General features: G+C 45.7%; 1 protein-coding gene across 2 annotated transcripts in view; it reads left to right on the forward strand.

The window, feature by feature from the left end:
- The window catches only part of LOC115906891 (calcium-activated potassium channel subunit beta-2), a 92,073-nt gene extending 72,231 nt beyond the window's left edge, over window positions 1-19,842 (forward strand). Inside the window, exons 2-5 of one of the 2 annotated variants that reach the window (XM_030954424.1) lie at window positions 3,115-3,225; window positions 9,792-9,962; window positions 12,409-12,604; window positions 18,691-19,842. In XM_030954424.1, the coding sequence (XP_030810284.1) occupies window positions 3,170-3,225; window positions 9,792-9,962; window positions 12,409-12,604; window positions 18,691-18,975 (708 nt within the window). In that variant the 5' untranslated portion in view covers window positions 3,115-3,169 and the 3' untranslated portion in view covers window positions 18,976-19,842. The remainder of the gene's footprint in view (window positions 1-3,114; window positions 3,226-9,791; window positions 9,963-12,408; window positions 12,605-18,690) is intronic. The other variant, XM_030954425.1, reaches the window with a different exon arrangement.
- Window positions 19,843-20,189: the final 347 nt, after the last annotated feature.

The raw sequence follows: 20,189 nt of genomic DNA on the forward strand, positions 1-20,189 counted from the left end.
GTGCTCTGTCTGTTCAAGCAATAACACAATCCACTCTGAATGCAAGGCTGACGTCCTGCAGTAGTGAGTTGCCTAGGCTGATTACTTGTTGCATGATAAAAATAAGTTGCCAGCAGCTGACTCTGAGAAGCCATGGGGATAAAACCAAGAAAAAGTAGTGTTATTTGTTTTCCCAGAAAGGAGAGAGGGAGCAGTGAAGAAACACAGTTCACAGAGGCTTACCCAGCAGGGGAGAAAGGCATGGAGGTTTAACTGATCTGGTGGTGACACAGACATGCTTTATGAAAAATCCTTTCCTTTGGATTTTTTCTCCTGAGAAGCTGAGAGGCTTCAGGAACAAAATGTAAACAATTATTATCTGCTGCTGTGGAATGCAACAGGTGCACCTTTGATTGGTCTGTTAGTTGGTTTTAATTAATGGCTAATTGCAGTCTAGCTGTCTGAGACTCTTGGTCAGACACAAGCTTTTGTTATCATTTTTTTCTATTCTTTGCAAGCTTTCTGATAAAATCTTTTTTTAAATTCTCTTAGTGTAGTTTTAATATAATATATATAAAATGAATCAAGCCTTCTGAAACATGGAGTCAGATCCTCATCTCTTCCCTCTTCCTAAGACCCCTGTGAACCCCACCACGTGGTGGGGCAGAGAATGCTCATGGAGGATGCAACTTTGGAGGTTATGAATCCTCCGAAGGTCTTCAAAGGCAGCTCCTTGGGAGTTTCTATGGTTGCTGGTGCACAAAAGGCTTTTACCTGATGTCCAACCCCTGCCTAAGGGAACCGTGGGCTTCGGTCACTCATTTGACCTCTGGAGTGGTGTTATGATGTTATCAGTGTTACAATTTTACACAAAATTAGGCGTGCAATTGTGTGTTAAATGGTGGTGGTTAGCTTGGATTGCTCAGCTAACGAAGCAGGCAGCATTAAAGCTGTCACATACGGACTGCTCCAGGGCACTGGCACTGCAAGGGAGTCTGAAATCACTCCCACTTCACTGGGAAGAGAAGCATCCCTCTTCCTTCTCTGGCATCCCCTCAGTGGGACAGACCCCTCACCCAGCTCCCAGCCCAGCAATTTGCTCTGGAGCTTGTAAATCTGGCTCCCTGCCCAGGGAGTCCTGCCCAGGTGTCCCTGTCAGCTCAGACAGGTGGCAGAAGCTGCTGATGACCTCTAATGAGTGCCCAAGCTTTGCTTAATTAAGAAAAGGCTCTCTAATAGCATTCACCACCATCTCCTCATGGCTCTGGGACCACTCAGGCTGTGGCAGCACAACCAGGCTCTCCTGTAGTGCGTGACATCCTAACGAGTGCAATGGCATAATTTAAATAAAACATAATTTTATTTTCCATCATTACGGAGCTCAGCCTGGGACAGGCTCAGTCCAGCATGCAGTGTGGCCCTTGGGGAGTTGGTCTGACCCCTCCTGCATGGCCTGGAGCAGAAGGCCCAGCTGGGAGGTCACTGTGGTGCTGTCTGCGGTAACGTGGGTAAAATCTCATCCAGCAGTGTGAGGATTTGGCTCAGGGTGAGTGATTCCACAAGTGAAATTTCTGACCAATATCACTATCAAAACACTTAGTTGTTGGCTATATTAATTAGATCCCAGCAGATGCTACTTCACCTTCTAAACTGCAGTTATTCCAGGGAGGTAGTGCCTCACCCAGTTGTTCATTCCCCAGTATTTAACTTCAGTGGTTGCATGGAAAGAACAGAACTGTTCTTGGCATTCAGACTGCACTGACCACCACAGAATCAGGGAGAGGGCTGGGGGTCATTCCCCTCCTTCCTCCTCCCTTCTTCTGGATCCCCTTCTTGTCCAATTTGCTGTTCACCAATGCAGCCAAAAGCTCCATCAAATATTGCCACCTCTTATTTTAGGCAAGGTCCTTGTCTGCAAGTCCCAGTCCTGAGCCAGCATCTGAGCAGGGCAGCAGGATCCCAGCAGGGAGGGGGTGACAGGAACACCAGTTTGGCCAGTCTGCCCAGCCAGGGTGTGAATTGGGCCTGGGGCTGTGTCGTGGCCCCTGTGGTGGGGGCTCTGGGCTGACTCCAGCTGGAATGCCCAGTCCCTCAGCCTGTCTGCACACAGATGGGTTTTGGCTCCTGTCCATGTCAGTCTTCCCCTGCAGCCACTTCTACAGTATTTAAGTATTCTCCTGGTTCACCACTATGCAAATATTGAAATTAGCCCTTCGCATGATGATGGAGACAGTGGCATTAGAGACTTTCTCAGATCATGTGCCTTCTCTGCTGACAGCATCAGCCATCAGGTTTATTTTTCAGTGAGCTGAAGAATGGCCCCCAGTGTATGAAAACTTCACAATGAACTATTTGGTATCTGGAATATTTTTTTTCCCTTAAGCTCAAAACACAAAACGTTGTGCTGTAAAAGAAGGCAAAATGCAACCTTCATAGGAATGGCCCAGTTCTCAGAGACCAAGATCTTTAACTGAGCCTCATGAAAACCAGAAGGAATTAAGAGGGGCTACAAGGGGAGCCCCACTAGCAGGTCCAGTGTGGCCTGAGACCCTGAGAGAAGGGAATAGACCTCACACCCTGAAGTGAAACAAAGTCCTTGGGCAGGATTCTAACTGGCCTTGGGATAGTAATTTCTCCACGGGAAAAGATATCTTTGTCATATCAGTTATATTTCCACAAAATGCTGCATTTGCATCTCCTACTTCTGCCCCATTCAGACACCTTCCCTGAGAGCCTCACCTTGCTGGGAGCTGCAGAACAACCAAAAACCTGTAATGAGTGTGGATGTGCTCAAACAATAGCCATCTTGTCCCTGAAAAATACTGCCATAAGAACACTGGACACAGCTATTACCTTTTCTAGAGCTGCTGATGATTTCTTACCCATGGTATGAATCCTTTGGAGCAGAGCTAAGTCTGATTATCCAGCCTCACCTTTTGCCAGTGGGGCTAATGGGGTTTATTCTCCATTCCAACACACTGGTCTCTCATCCCCATCATTTTACATCTCACCTCACGTTAACAAATGTCCATCCTCAGAGCACAGGGGCATGGCCACAGGGGATCTGGCACACTGGATATGGTGTGCTCTGCCATGTTGGATGGGCAGTGACAAAAATTATCCCTCTTCCCCCAGGTCCTTCCATCGTCCCACTGCAGCGAGCAGAGCCAACCCTGGGCAGCCCTCTAAAATGTTTATTTGGACCAGTGGCCGGGGATCTACATCTTACAGACATGATGAGAAAAGGTAAAGGCACCTGTGCTGATTATCTCCTATGGGTTTGCATATCTGTGAGTGTGCCCTGTGGGGGCACTGGGGAGGCAGGAGGGATGCATAGGGTGCCCTCCCTGTGCCCCACGGCCCCAGCTCTGCTCCACCAGGCACAGGAGCAGCCCAGCAGTGCCAGGGTTACTGTACCAAGCCAAAGCAGAGCCCAGGGGCAATGCCAGATGTTGGAACCCAGGAAATTCCTCTGGCTGCCCTGGAGGACCCAAGACCCTGCCAAGGAGCTCAGAGACCTTGGCACAGAGCCCAAGACCCCTGTGCCTTTGATCTTGACCTATAGAAAAAAACAATCATCAACCTTTATATGAAGAATTACAAGTTAAAATATTTTAAGTAGAATGATAGTGAATTTATCACAGGGTGAAAAATTGATTTTTGAAGTTTTTAGAATGGGGGTTCAGGAGGCAAGATGGAGGAATCTGGGCGTGTCCGTCTTTCTCTTTCTTCTTCTTGGCCTCCATCTTCTGCTGTGATGTTGGCACTTTTAGATTGGTTTAGAGTAGAAGCTCACTGTCTAACGTAGGTGATAGGTATTGGGAAGTTATGGTAAATAGTGTACCCATAGTTTTTAATACAAAAAGATAACACCACCTCTGAGGCGGGCAGTGTGCCTCAACCTGACCTGCCAGACAGACCTCGGTGGGTCAGAGAAAGAATGTTATAGGTAAGAAACAATAAACAACCTTGAGAATGAGAACAGAAGAATTTTGACTCCTTCTTTGGCTGCCAGGCTGGGAAAAAGAAGCTTGTACATATCTCAGAGTCACTCTGAGCAGCAGAGCTTCCAGAGCCATGGCCAAAGCCCTCCTTGTTCTCAGACACCAGCAGTGCACCGTGGCCATCTCTGTGTCAGGTTTAAAAGCACACTAATCCCAGCGACAGCCGTGCAGCCCCAACCCCTGTGAAGCTTTCAGGCTCTCTGCAGGTGTCCTGCCCCCAGCCAGCAGCCACACTGTCCCCCAGGCAGGGCACTGCCCCACACCTGAATGATGCCTCCAGCTGCCAGGGAGGATTTCTGGTTGTACAGGCGCATGTGTGAGGATGAGCCTGTGTGCAACTCCCTGCACAGTAGCTGGGGGTTGTTTGGCTGCTTGAAAGAGAGCTGCTGGCTCGCCAGCTCACTTGAGTGGTGTTGCTGGAGGGAACAGGCTGAAGGAGACAGGAATAAATGAGTTACTGGATCTCCCAGGGGAGCAGGGAAATGTTCCAAAGAGAAGAAAAGGGAAGGAGAGGTTTGAAGTCCACAGACAAAGGCAGTGCTCAGTTGGGAACAGAAGAAGTTAAATATCAATGATGAAATAATAATTGTCAGTAATGCTCAGACTCATCCTTCCAAAATCCTTCTCCTTTGTAGTAAGATTTGCTGGACAGCTTGTCTTGTCACAACAAGGACACATTTGCCTTTCTTTTCTTTCCTTTGCCCCTTTCCACCTCTCCTTCAGTTCCTCTTGCAGTGACTATTAAATGTAATCACAAAAAATCACACTCCAGTGAAACAAAACCAGATCTCAACGTATCTACAGTGCCAATTAGCAAAATATACTCTTCAGTAATTCTAATGAGACATTACTGTTGGCATCTCCTTGGGAATCTGCACTCCTGAATTCAGGCAGCAGAGCTGCCCTCAGGACCCTGAGGTTCTTTGGAGAATTGGCCAATTCTCTGAATGTTTCTGCAAAGGTTGCATAGGTGTTCAGGTCTTGGGGTTATCTGATCCCAAACAGACACTTTGAAGACAAAAAAAGCCAGCTTTGCAGCATGAACTTTCATTGGAATTGGTTGTCTAAACACCTCTTGTACTTCTGCCAGTCTCTTCTTTAAATGAATTTTCCCCAGGCTAATGTCCTTCTGCATTAGAGCACTGTCATGGTCCAGGGGTGAGGAGATATCTGCCCACACTTTGGGCTGCCTGGAAGCTCCTGATTAGCACAGCCTTTGACTCTCACCATGCCTTGAAGCCAGGCTGATTAACTTGGGCTGAGGGCCCACCAGAGTCTGGCCAGCACAAATCCAGGCAGAGCTGATCCCTGCCTGCCTGCAGGAACAGGGAACAGGGAGCAGGATCTCTGTGCCTGCACACCAGCCATGGTAAATTCAGATATCCTGACAAGCCTTTGGGTCGGTTTATTTCCCAAGAGGTTCTATAGAGCCGCACAGGAGGACTTCTTTGTAGCTTGTGAGTGATTAATAAAATGCCGGAGGGAAAGGGAGGAAAAGAAGATGGAAATAAGAGAGTGCTGATGGCAGCCTGAGGACTGCAGAGGAGAGGTGTGAATGCAGAGCAAGTGCTGTTAGTGGGAGAAACTCATCCTCCAGTGTCTGGCAGTGATTTTAACACATGTAAGGTCACCAGTGCCATCATTATATCAAACAGGTGGTGCCTTTCAGAGAAATGATTCACCTTAAATGACCCTTTCCCAAGAATTTTGTTCCTTAAACTTCAGACAGGAAGATTGTCGTATGCATCAGCAAACTTGTCACCCAACATGTGCTACAGCCACAGAATTTTGAGGCGTTGCACCATAATATTAACTGTGCTGCAGTGAGCCACTTGCTCTAAAGGAATGACCTCCTCCTGGGTGGAAGGTATCTCTGAGACATCTCTTTTTGCAGGATCAGCACCAGAATATCTGTATTTCACTGCTGTTTTAGCCATCAGTGATTCCCCAGCTGCCACATTTTATGCTCTGGAAAACTAGTCGAGCCCTCATTCTTTCTCAGGTGTCAAAGAGCTTCTCCACACCATTGCAACCATTGGAAAAACAAAGCACTGGTTTGGTTTGGTTTGGTTTGGTTTGGTTTGGTTTGGTTTGGTTTGGTTCAGTTTTGTCCAGCCCGGTGAGGAAGAGGGAAGGAATTCAGTGAAAAAATCTGTTAATATCTATAGGAATCCACCTACAACCATCACTGAGTCTGTTCTTAGGGCTCCAGAGAGAATTCCTGTTGCCATAGGTCTACTAGCAAAAATGGTGCAGCCAAACATACCTGTAAATAAAAATGTAAACAAGGTGGCTTCTGAGCAGAAAGATCCCTGAACACAGGGAATTCTGCAGGTAAGACACTGGAGTAGTTTCTGACCATTGCACTCATGGATTTCAGTAAACACCTCACCATGAGGTAATTTGAGCGACATCTGCATAACAACTGTGATATCAGAGAAGGGAATGTGAATTCAAAGTCATTCTGAATTATTCAGGCAGGCATCCCTGTCTGACAAGCCCCACGACTGCGTGGTGCCAGAGGAGGCAATGCCTCCCTCAGTGTCACCCCATGGTCCCTCTGCAAGGGGAGGGCTTTGAAGGTAGGTAATCCGTGTTTATTTGAAATAAATAAAGTCATTGCAGGTGCCTGGTTATTCTAGCTTTCCCACGAGGACACTTGGCACTCTTTACAGAGCTCTTAGTACTGCTCATTCTGGAGTAGGAGGTACAGAAGGATCTGCTGAGCACATTGAGAGGGATCCCGGCACTGCTGCTGTGCAGGGACCTGGGGAGGGAAATCTCTGCCTGTCCCAGCAGGCACAGCCATGGCAGTCATGGCTGAGATCTCAGCCAGTCTTTATCCTCTGAGCAGCCTGGCAGAAAGGCCAGGGAAATTTAGCAGGGGAGAACTTCACTTTGGAAATTATCACGGGCACAAAGACCTTTTGTCCTTGGGGGCTTGTTTCCTATTAAATGCCTTTGCAGAGGTCAGGGAGACCCTGTGTTCTGACAGCTGGGGCCCCTTTAAAAGCCAACAGCCCCTCTGGATGGCCGATGGGGAGTTATCCCAGGGAACCACTGGGATTAGATGGAGTCACTTGGTGAGCAGTGCCTGGGATGCAGCGACCTGTACTGAAGCACAGCCAGCAGGCAGCTGGCTGTGGCTGTGCAGCTCTGGGATCCAAAATCAGCCAGCTAAGCAGGGCATTATTGCAGCTGACCGAGCAGAGGGAGGCCCCTGAGCTGTGCCAGAAGTTCACAGGTAATGAAGTCACCCACCCTGACACAGCTGCACACTCGTGTGCAGGGCACTGCTGCTGCCCCGGAGAGGGAGGTGCTGAGACCGCTCTGTTTCTGACCAAATACTGGCCAAAACATATTGTGTTCCCCAAAACAGGGCTCTCAGGGGCAAAATTGTGAAGTTTTGTAGCAGCAGACATTCCCAGTATCACACAAAGAGAATTGGCACCTCCGCAGTGCAGGCACAAGCGTGAGGAGGAGGAGGAGGAGGAGGAGGAGGAGGAGGAGGAGGAGGGAAGGCTGCTCAGCTCTGTCTCCTGGGCTGTGGCAGGACTGCTGTCATGGGCTGGCATGCGCCACACCACCACGCACCCCAGCAGGGTCACCAGGCTGACTCCAGGCAGGGATTCAGGGGGGAAAAGCCCTCAGTGAGGTGCACCAGGCTATCACTTTGCTGTTGTTCGGGGATGTGAATAACAAATATTTACAAAAGAGCACTGGAAGCTGTGCTCCAAGCCTGACCTCTGAGGCAGAGCTTTCTTTAGTTTTATTTCCTATGGTAGGTGAGCTTGGAGGATGCACCTGGCAGGTGGTCACCAGTCACCTTTGCCAAGTAGCTCATTTTCACTACACACCCTTCAGCCCCTCCTTTTTTCACCTCTGATGGTGTGTTCCTTGGCTAAAGGCCACATGGGAAGCACTTGTAACCAATCTCAATTAGTTATTTGTTTTCAGATTGTCCATTTGCATCCCTTTTATGTCCAATGGCATTAGTGAGTGATTGCACTGGGCCTGTTTTATGCCTTCACGTTGCCATAAGTTATGCTCTGTGATGGTTTAATGGGCTGGAACTGCATGACAATCTCTGCCTTCCTGCCTGCTTCCATTTGGGAGCAATGCAAATCCTAATGGCAGCAGTTAAATACAGTTTGATAAATAATAATAGAAAAGTAGCGCTAGATTATTACTCTACATTACTTCTTTGAAGGCAATTGTATCTGTCAGTTTACAATATATTATTTTTTTTCCCAAACAGCAGAGGAAACCTTGACAGGCAGAATTATCATTTCATTTCCAAACAGGAAAATACTGACAAGTTCTAAAGGATGCTTTTGAAGAGAAACCACGGACACCTAAAGATGTAAACTGCAGTTGGATAACGAAACCTCAAGGGTTGTTAGGTACAGGAGACTATTGACTGCAGTACTGTCTAAGCAACATTTTTGCTATAAAACCCCACACCATATGTGCTTTTCCTGGCTATGACTCATCATCTAAATAGAAATTCAATTCCAGTCTCAGGGAGTCTATGATTAAACATATTTTTTGCTGTTGCATCTACTGTGTTTATGTATGATTTCACATCTGTCTTATCTCTATTTCTTTATCCTTGATAGCCAACGTAAAGTTCTCTGGTTGACCTGCCTCAGTTATTTTTTTTTCCCCCACGGGTGAGTGAAACTTGGTGGCTTCAGCTGAAAGGAGTGGTGGGTTTGCTAGAGGCCAAAGTGACGTTGATGTTGCTCACCTGCCATTTTGCAGACAGTGGAAGAGGAACTCCTCCCACGTGTACTACTGTGTCCATGTTATGGTGGTGCCAGGGCTCAGAGCTGTGCTTCGGGTGCTGCCTGGATGATTCAAAAGAAACATAACAGAAAGCACAGGAGATTTTGACCAGCCTCAGGTCTGTAAGTACATTTTAAACCCACAAAGTTTGAGTGTGTTTGAAATGTACTCAAGTATTTCCTTCTCCACCATTGTGTCCTCATGACCCATTGAATCATCAAAGGCTCGGAGATGAAAGAAGGACTTATGGTTAGAAAATACAAAGGACTCTCTGCTGAAGGGGGAATGGTTTGTTGTATCTTATTTTTCTTTTTTTTCTTCTTTTTTTTTAATCCCAGAACAAATAGCTCTGGTGGATAATTCTCTGTGAGGGCTTTCACTGTAATGAGTAACTGGGCTTCCAAAAAGCGGTTTTATGAATAAAGTAAATAAGCTCCCAATCAAAAAAACCCACAGAAACCAATTGCAAAATCCCCATAGTGTTTCATGAGCTTTGAGTCACACTCAGGGCAGAAAATTGCCCAAACCAATAGCCTGTAGTGAATCAAAAGAGAGCATGGTCCCTCCAGATAATATTAACGATGACTTTCTTCAGGCTATTTCCTACATGTGGTAATGTAAGACCTCTTACCCTATTCAGCTGGAGAAAAAACACCTCATACACCTGGATGTCTTCTGGTGGCCTGAGATGGCACTGGCAGGTCAAATGCACCTCTGGGATAATTCTACTGAGCCAAAGAGGCTGTACCAAAGAAGTGTTTACTGAGCTGGCACAAGTGTCTAATATTTGTATTTGCTGTAAGGGGTTTTCACCTTTTCAGAAATGGCTGGAATTTATTTTGGAGATGAATAAGTTTGCACCAGGTCAGAGTGAATCTGTTGGAAAAGGACACCAGAGGACCTTTAAGCCTTTCTCTCCCATGAGATGGGTATGGAGGTGGAACTGCCCACCCTTTCTTTAGAGGCTGCATTGATGCTTAACATGAACTTCACACAAAAATGTATTATTTTCAACCTCAGAAATATTTACCAAAAAATCAGGGATCACGACCTACTGGACAAAAGGAAAACAGTGACAGCCCTGAAAGCTGGAGAGGACCGTGCCATCCTGCTGGGGCTGGCCATGATGGTGTGTTCCATCATGATGTACTTCCTGCTGGGAATCACCCTGCTGCGCTCCTACATGCAAAGGTAATCCCATGGCCCTCCCTGCCCTCAAATCCCCAGCTGGCTGCATGTGGCTTATTCTTTTGGCTCTTTTTATTAAAATTTATAATTGTTCATTTGGTCAAACAAACTCTGCACTTCCTTGCCTCAGTGTAAATTAGGCGTAGCCACAGTGAAGCATTTTGAGTAGTACTGGCATTAAGTGAGGGAAGAATTAGATCCCTGCTTGACAAAATCTCAATCCACAGGCTTTAGACTTGGCACAGTTTAGCACCAGTATAATACCCATATCAGCTGGCCTGCAGTCTGCTGAACCATATCAGCTTCTCAGGGGCTGCTGCTGCAAAGCCCAGACTCAGGACAAAAGAGCAAAAAATATTTTGCAGCCCTGAGAAACAGTACACTTCCAAATGAAAGATGGAGAATTAATTTGGGAAGGGAATCAAGCTCTTTGTAGCACATAGTTTTCCATATTGGTCATTACTTTTATTTTAACAAGTGAAATCCTCATGAAAGATAGCAATTTGCTGAAAGCAAAGACCATCTTCCATCATTCCTGCACTGCACTTAATTTTTCTGAGGCTGTCTCTGGCTTCCTCCCTCTGCCACCAAGCAGAGAGCTGGGCCTGTGATTCATTAACAACATTTGTAATCAGTTTTCAAGCATCAGCCCTATTTAAAATCCAGCACAGACTGCAGCAAGACTGTCAGTGATGGGTTTTATCCTGCCCTGATTGGTGGAGTTAAGAGAATGAAAAATGTGTAACTGGGGATCAAAATATTAGTCTGCCATGCCCCAAACCACACTAAGGCAGGGGCACATACCTGGAGTATTTTGGGTTAAACACCACAGGCTTCTTCTTCAGGCACATTCAAGAAGTGCCTACAGTTAACTGGTGTGAGCATCCTCAGTTATACTGGTGCACCTGCATGAGAATATTCCCTCTTGACCCTGCAGTGATGAGCAATACAGATGAGGATGAGCTGTACGGATTTGCAAGCATCTTATTCATGTGATAAAGTTATTTGTCCCTTTTTAAATCAAGGCAGAATTTCGATTTTGAAAACTGAGATCAAGCCCTGTTAAGTATCCAAGAGCATTTGCTATTCCAAATTGCTCTCCCAGATCTTTCAGCAATATCAGGGTCAATTGCAGAGGCTGCTAAGGTCAAAATTGCTCACGTGGAAAAAGTTGATTTATATTATATGATATGTGAAAAAAAAATTGCCAGATGATATCAAAACACCTCCAAAGTATCAACTATTCCATCCTCACAAGTCTGTGGTAGGTAGGTGTTACTTTATTACCCCCCTGCATGAATAAAACTGCAGCCAGAAAGGTGAAAGGGAGGAGAAGACAGCCCAGGAGCCTTTGCTGTCACTTTTTTCCACACAGGCAGATTTCCTCAGGGGTTGTTCTCCTTTACAGCAGTACCCCTCCAGCAAATACTGCCTGGGAGGGTGAAAAAAATCCTTTCATTCAATTTCCCCCCAGAAAACATAGCATAATTTAATATAAATGTAAAACTGAATATACAAGCAGAATTACTGCATAAGTAAAACAGCAATAGAATTAGGCAGAAATCTTTTCTATCGCTTACTATGTAAAGCCCCTCTTAGGATTTTTGAGGGGCAAGCAGACCCTCATCCCCTTCATGGCAGGGCAAGACCTTGGGGGTGAGCTGAGGGGCTGAGCACCATTAAGGGGAGCCCTGGGTGAAACCTTCCCCCAGCCCACAAAGGGCTTTTTGCAGAGACCTCAGTGTGCCCTTTCCCCAAGGAAAACACAGCTGCAGGTTTTTAAATACATGCCAGTGAACATTGCTAGTGCACAGCCAGGCTCCATCGTTCCAGTTTTAGCCTCTGGTGAGTTGGAGATGAGATTAAATCCTCCAGAAAAGTTGCAGCCACTGACTTAACTCACAGAGAACCCAGCAAGCTGCCACTAGGAAAAGCTTTGCCATAGGTAGAGCTGCAGGAGGTAACACTTGAGAGTTCCTATGTCTTCATGTATATGAGAATCCACACCCTGCTAATTCAAAATTGTCCTCTCAACCTTCATTTTAAACTGACCTGGACTTTGAGTTAACCCTCAAGTCCCAGCTCAGGGTGTCTTGTCGTGCAGCACCGTGTGTGTTGTGCTCTCCCCAGCACAGGCAGCTCAGTTTTCCTCTCTCTCTGCTGACACCCTTTCAAATTCACCTTCTCCAGCATCAAAGTTCCAGTTCACTTTCCATTTATACACAAGCATAAGTGAATAGGGTAATTTTGTAATTGATTTTGGGTAATTTTGTCCCCAAAGGCTGAACTGTCTGTGATGTGTGACATGAGACAGCCCAGGCTTTGCTGCAACACGCAGCCTCTCCTGCAAGATGCCCCCAGTACATCTCTGATGGGGATCCTGAGATGGCTTTAGTGCTTATTTGCCTATTCTTGCCATGCTCTAATGTCTCTTTTTTTTCCTGCTTAGTGTCTGGACAGAAGAGACTCAGTGCTCACTCCTCAATGCATCCATCACAGAAACCTTTAACTGCTCATTTAACTGCGGCCCAGAGTGCTGGAAAATCTCTCAGTACCCCTGCCTGCAGGTGTATGTTAATCTCACCTCTTCTGGCCAGAAGCTTCTACTCTACCACACCGAGGAAACAATGAAAATTAATTCTGAGGTAGGAGCACAGAATGAAATTTATTCCTAAATGGGTTTCTGGAGGGCTTCTCATCTCATTACATCCATTCCTCACTTTAGAGCAATATAAGGATTCCAGCTCCTGTTTCACAGAGCAGAGAAAGCAGAAATCACTGCACAAATGTCTGGAGAGGGGTGACTTTCTGCCTCCATCCATTCCAGGGGTGCAGCGCCCTAAGGGCTGAGCCTCCCTCATCCTTTTCAAGAGCTTTACAGGATCAGGGGATCGCTGAGCACTTGTCACCTTGATATTCTCATGGAGCTGTGGACAAGTCACTCCCCACCCAGGAAAGGCTCCCCATGGCAGTGAACACCCCTAGGAATGTGCAGGGAGCATCCATGTGGCAGTGAGAATGGAAATGGCACCATTTCTGCAGGGCAGACAAGGTGGTGAGGAGAGAGGAGAGCCCATCTCCATCTCTGGTGACAAACCCTGAGCCTGAGCAGCTCCCTGAGCTCAGCTGGACTGGGCTCCATCACTGCACTCGCCCTGCAAAGACCCTGAGAGTTTGCTGAGGGGGGGGTGCCCAGGTAACAGCAGCAGCATGAACATAAAGGGCCTGGCTTTGGGGCGTGAATAAAATAAAGAGCTGCCCCATCTTTACAGCAAACTGCTCTGATTCCAGACATTGGACTTATGGAAATATTTTGAGCAATCCTGAAGAATTCCTGTCTCTGCTTCTGCAAGTACAAGCTCCAGTGTAACCCCATGCAGGTGGGGGGCAGAGAGCTCCAGCCTGGAGGCTGCGGGGAGGCAGCAGCTGCAGGAAAGGCAGCAGCAGCACCTGACATGGGCTGTGCACCACTCCCCACCTTCCCACAGGGAAAGGAGAGATGGAAACAGGGAAATGTCCCCGTCCCCACCTCCCTTTCTTCATATTAACAACTCCTGTGTCCCTGAGAGCACAAACTGGAGGGAGCTGGGACACAGTGGGATCATTAAACTTACAGGGGCCAGATTTCCTTTAACTGCTTGGTTATCCAAGGTCACTGAACCCCAAACTTGGCAAAGCAGACCCCAGAACAGCAGAGCCCCAGATCAGGCTGCTGACAAAGTAACCTATTGTGTTTCTATTTATGGCAGCTGTTCAGTAGAACAAATTAATCCTGCATATTAAGATGAAGTGATATTAAAATTAGTCAAAGTATGGCATGGTTGCACTAGGCTGCTTATTCTGCTGGATAATTAACTCTCATGGCTGAGAGATGGAGTCCTCTGGCTCTGAAGTGTGAAATGGAGAAGAGTCCCCCCTTTTTCCCCTCCACTCTGGCATCAGTGCAGGAAGAGGCATTCACTGTCTGTGAAGCCTGAGGCAAGACAGACCTCACTTCCTGCAGGGGCAAAAGCAAAACTGTGATGTTCACACCTCAATTTGATTAAAAGTGATCAGATAAATCTCTGTGCTCCACTGATTCAAATAAATCGAGAGATTCAGCATAAATCTCCACATTCTTTTATTGATCATTTTTGCTTGCTGAAATGGACTTTGAAATTCTCCCAGATGCCACCTCCTCTTAATTTAGTGTAGGCACAGTTAATACTTCTCCAGCCCAAGGTTGTTTTACAGGTTAAGCTCTGCTCTCAGGAGGATTCCTAGGTTTTCCTGACATGCTGCTGGCTATGTGACCTGAATAGAAAAGCAGTTTTGAGTGGAAGTTTGCAATGTCTATAAAATACCTGTCTTCTTTCTCATGGCTTGGATCAGCAGAGTTTCCAAGCTCAAGTCAGCACAACCAGCCTCAGCATTCCAGATGTGCTTTCCCTCTTCCCTGGCCAGAGAGCATCCCCATCCAGCAGGAAAGCAGTCCTGAGCAGTGCTGGATGATGCTCCAGCTGGGTGCTGAGCTGTCCCTCTCCATCCATTTACTCACATTTGTGTTCCCTGTCTTTACCTTTGCCAAATAAACAATAAATAACCCCATGCCTGGCTCACTGAGCTCTGACATTACTGGGGACAACACAGAGCACAGTTCTGACACTCCAAGACCAACAGCAGTGACTTTCTAAAGGTCCCACCCCTCCACCAACCCCTCTGCTTTGCTTTGAGCACCCAGATAGGGACAGAGCAGCCCCTGAAGCCTGCCTCTCTCTTCTCCCCACCAGCCAGCACGGACAGAGCAAAATCCACTTTGAGTTTAAATAATGCTTTATCCAGGAGGATTGCTGTCTAACCCAGCTGTCAGCTCAGGAGGTGGAGTGAGGAGCAGGTACAATTTATACTGAGATCTACAGCATGCTGCTGCCAGTCTCTGGTGGGAATCAGTGGGGAGTCAGTGGATATCTGTCAAGCTGCTCGAGTCTTTCCAAGAAAAGCACATAAGATTTTTTTCTGCCTTTTCATTGCTCTTGCTGTGCCTACTTTATCTCTAGCCTTTAGGACAAGCCCAGCCCCTTGTCAATACCACAGGCAAAACTGTTTAAATGCTTCCATGGCCACACTTTCCTTCCTCAGCTGCCAAAGGCTCTAACAGCCTCTGCAAGAGGTAAATCAGCCACAGAGCCAGGCTGTCTCCATGAGGAAGGGCTGTGGTAGTTAAAGCAATTAGAGAGGCCTCATTTTGATCTCATATTATGTAATTTTGACTCTTTTCATGTCGTTGGAGCTGCTGCTGATTTGTATCGGTTCTCTGTTAGTGAGATAACAAGAAGGATTTAATCACCAAAATCAGCTGGAACTGCCTGGGACTCAGAAATTATGTGGATTCTCAGGATGTCTCACTGAAGACTCAGGTGTTTATAATCCAGGAAGGAGTTTGCCTGGTGCAGGGAGGGGAAGCAGAGGTGTTCAGCTGTGGATTCCAGTAGGGAACTGAAAAATTCCATCTGGAGGAGTCAATTCAGGCCAACTCAGACACCGAACTCCTTCAATCCTTCTCCAAACTTATTGCACTTTCCAAAAGAGGTGTAAATTGACATCCTGGCCACTTTCTCACAAAGATTGCCTGTCTAAGTTTCCAGGCTCAGCTTGGACACCAATCCCAGCCACAGACACATGATGAGAGTTGTGTATTTCAATATGATGAGAGTTGGGTGTTTCACTGCCCCCCTGAACTGGGATTTTCTGGCAATAGCCTTTTTAGTGCATCTTCATTGATTTAAGGGAAACTGCCTCCAGCTCGCCTGGAGAGGTTGTGTGATCTCCATCCCTGGAGATATTCATAACCTGACTGGACAAGTCCCTGAGCAACTCTGCACTGAGCAGGGCACTGGACTGGATGTGTTCAGAGCTAGTTCAGACAGGACACCTACCCAATGCTTTATATTAGGAAAGTAGAGATGAAAACATTAATCACAACTTCTATTTGTAACTGTCTGATAGATCCTTCTTGTGCTCAGATTGCAAGGAACACAAGAACCACCTTTCTCATGCTGTATCACAGAATCTTCCCCTGAGGTAGAGCACCAGACATTGTTTACTTGCAGATTTACAATGTTTGACAATGCAGAAGTGCCAAAAACCAGCAGAGATTTAATTGTCTACATGCACATAACAATCGTCTATATCCACATAACAGTTGTGGGTATAACATTCCTTACCAGGCATTGGAGAAAACTATTGAAAATTTAAACAATGGAGAACAAAGAAAATATCAATACATCCTGTGATTGAGTCTTCTTGTTTGCCAAACACCTATGAAACACAGCCCTGTGCTATCCCTGGGATCTCACTGGGAAAGCTGAGATGTTGAAGGAGGCCAAGAGCCCCCACAACCAAAATTTGTGTCCTTGTGCTGAGGATCAAAGCTAACACCAAGATGTTTCCAGGGTCTCAGGAGAACCAGAGCAAGGCAGAGAGCACACAAAGGGCTCACATACCTTGGAGAGCACCTGGGAGACCAAAGCCTGGAGAGAGACATGGCTTCAGCACAAGGAGTCTGGATGAGAGGCACAATAAACCAACTTCCCTTGCACAGCTGCACTCTGCAGTTTCATGCTCCCAGACCCTCCACCATGGGCAGCCCAACACAGCTGGTGGCTCTGTGCCTGCAGGTGTAGGGAACAGCCCATGTTCTGGTTCAGGTCCCCTCTGAGAACACTTGGACAATGCTTGGACTCACTGCACTATTGGGATATTTCTGCAAACTTAGAGCCCAGGAATATTTCATCCTTTTGGCTTCTACATATCTTCTGTTCTCTGTCAAGGGGAAGTTGTATTTTGCAAAAGTGGCCAAGTTCTCGTTGAATTGCCTCATTCAGGATCCTTCATGGGAATTCCAGAAACAGAAATGAATAGCAAAAAAAAATGACAAGAAAAAAAACCCAAATTCCCCCCAAAAAACACAACATAAATCCATTTAAACTGGAAATACTGCTGTTATGACAGTGATAACAGATAATTTACTAAGGGAAAATGAGAAATGCTTCACTGAGAAATTTCCCCTTCTTAGTAGATTATGATCTATCAAGGACTCGTGGGCACTGGAAGAGGGCTCGTGACTTTGGACATTTAAGACAAATTTGGTCAGAGTACAAGAGAATATCCTATTGGGAGCAGACACGCACCAGCAGCAAGATGGATGAGATATTAATGCTCTGATATTTTTCATCTCTAATTTCTGGAGCTCCATGAAATATTCATAATGGCAGTGTGGCCATGCTCCACCATTAATGCTCCAGTCTGCTAACGCCAGACAATCTCTCTGCCATGCTTCAAATCATATTCTGTGTTAATAACTTGCCAATGAATCAATCAAATCCTATTATGAGGTTAATCCTTTGATCATAATTAGGACTAGAGATTTGTTGCAGTATGTTAAAAAAAGAATTCACAGCACGTCACGAAAAAGAACGGAGGGACGTTTATAAAGTAGGTACATTAAAAGAGTAATAATCAAAACCCATGGGTCACATTATTTTAATCAAAACCATCTTCTTTCCTTTGCAAAACTCACTTTCTCATTAAATTATCTGGGGCTACTTTAGGTTCTCACCAGGACAAGCAGCCTGCTGGGTCCCCCCCTGCATGTCCAAGGAGAAGCCAAGCAGCAGATTTCCACTCCTCCTGAAGCACTTAATCAAAATCCTGTGCAGGTGTAGAAAACTTTCAGATTTGGTGGGGTTTAAGTACATAGAAGAGAGAAGGAAGTGAGAGGCCCTGGGCTGCTCCCACCAATCAACTCCCAGACCAGCAGGAACAACAGAAAGTTGAGGGGTTTCTGCTCTAGGTCCAAAATTGTCCAGATGTGGCCTCAGTCCTTGTGTCTGCCAACCACCTCACCAGCCCACACCAGCTCTTGGCAGGGAGTGCTCAGCAGAGCCCAGGGCCACTGTCCCACCCTTCCCATGGAATATCTTCAGTGCATGGACTCCATAAAGCAGTTTTTAAAATAACTTGCCTTTAGTGCTCTCTGGAAATCTAGGCTGCAACTCTGCTAGATAGAGCCACCCCCAAATCTTATTTCCTTTGGGACTAAAACTGAAATTCCAGGATCATCTTCAGAGAGAAGGAACTTATGCTGGGGACAAAAGCAAAAATAATCACTAAAAGCCACCCTGGCAACCACGTTGATCTTCAGCTAGAGGCTGAATGAAAGTCCTCTGGGCTGCCAGCTGGGAAACCTAGATCACTTGTCTCTAGATGAGGCATTACTCCCATGAGAATATTTGTGTAAAAGTCTCTCCTCATCCCCCTCTGAGTGAACTCCTGTGCCCACTGTGATCACTGTGATCCAAGCCAAGTGAGAGCTAAACTACCAGATTTGTATTTACAGAAAGTCAATTATCCATCTAACTGTGAGCATATGTGTGCCACTTAAGATGAAGAGGTACTTCATCAGTTCTATTTTTGCATGTGTAAATTAGCAATAATAATATATTCACCTATCTCACAAGGCACCGTGCAGATTAAAGCATTAATGTTTGAACAGCACTTGGAGGTTCTCCAATGGGAAATTCTGTAGATGTGCAAAATATTGAGTTTTGCTGTGATAAATTCATTAGCAGCGTACTAGTATTCCACTCTTGTTGTGAAAAGCATAATCATCTGGAGATTTCCCCACTTGCCACCTGCAAACAGACACTGCAACAGGTTTGGAGACATTTTTCTCCCTCTGCTTTCTTCCCAGTGCTCCTACATCCCCAAGTGTGGGAAGAACTACGAGGAGTCCATGTCGCTGGTGAACGTGGTGATGGAAAACTTCAGGAAGTACCAACGCTTCTCCTGCTTCTACGACCCCGAGGGCGTGCAGAAGAACGTGATCCTCACCAAACTGTACAGCTCCAACGTGCTCTTCCACTCCCTGGTCTGGCCCACCTGCATGATGATCGGGGGGGTGGCCATCGTGGCCATGGTAAAGCTGACTCAGTACCTTTCCCTGCTCTGCGAGAGAATCCAGAGGATCAGCAGATAGGAAAGGAGACTCCTCTGAAATTTAATACTGTTTTTTCTCATTCTTCACCAAAGAACCTTAAGTTTGTAATGTGCAAGTCTGGTATAAGTTCCTTACTATATTCTTCTAAGTAGAGCAATAATGCAAAAGCTGTTCTATATGCAAACATGATGTTATTATTATGCAGACGACTGAAAAAGTTCCTGTTTTGTGTTGACCGTCTCTATGATCTTGTTTTTTGCTGGGGTTAGTTCTTTCTTTTCTACAGCCAAGATAGGGCTCAGTGTGACCATTGGCCAAGCTTTAGTCAGTTGATGTTTTTGGTGTAAAAGATGCTGGGGAAATTCACTGCTGGACAAAGGGCAGCTGACCACTTGTGCATCATTGACGTCTCACACCTGGCTCAGCCCATTGGATGGATTTGTGGCTTTGGCTTTTTTAATAATGGCTGCAGAGTGAAAAAGCATTGATAAGGGTTTTTTAATGGTAAGATGGCACAAAAAGGATGTATTTTGAGGTCAGGCTGGGATAAGCAGACAGTATTTTCAGCCTCGGTAGGAATTGGTGATGCTTTGTGTTTGCTCCCTCAGTTCAGAAGTCAATTGTACCCTATGGTGTTTGTAAGGTCTTTTGGAAAACACTTTGGAGTTTTATTTTGTGTAGTGCTATAATTTTCTTCTGTCTTATCAACATAAGTTTTGTCACTTGCAGAAGTTGTAGCCAAAAAGCAAAAAACACCTTGTTCCATTTTGTATTCTAGTCTGAGCCCTATTGGAGGTGGGACCAGAACTCCTTATGTAAAGGTTTATTATTCATTTGTCTTGTATTTGCTACCATATCACTGTAAAGAAAAAAATAACACTATCAGCTATTTTTTCATTTTTTACTTCCAACTATTTTAGATTTTTTTACTTGATATATATACAGATATATATATATATAAAGAAAAAGCTATATTATATCTAGTTGTGTATTGAAACTTGTTTAGGGGGGTTTTTTCCTTTGTTTTTACCCACTGGAAAATGAACAGTACAATTCATGTATTTGTAACCTTCATCCTCGGATAATATCATAACACGGAGGAGCAGCACTGCAGGATCTTATCCAATATTCATGATGTTGTTTCAGTCAAAGGTCTCTGTTGCTGTGACATGGGAAATGACAAAAATCTCATCCAATTCTATGGCTCTATTAACTGAATTGTTAGATAATCATCATAACACATTTGGAAATCT

Source organism: Camarhynchus parvulus, chromosome 9, assembly GCF_901933205.1.
Source record: "Camarhynchus parvulus chromosome 9, STF_HiC, whole genome shotgun sequence".
Taxonomy (NCBI): domain Eukaryota; kingdom Metazoa; phylum Chordata; class Aves; order Passeriformes; family Thraupidae; genus Camarhynchus; species Camarhynchus parvulus.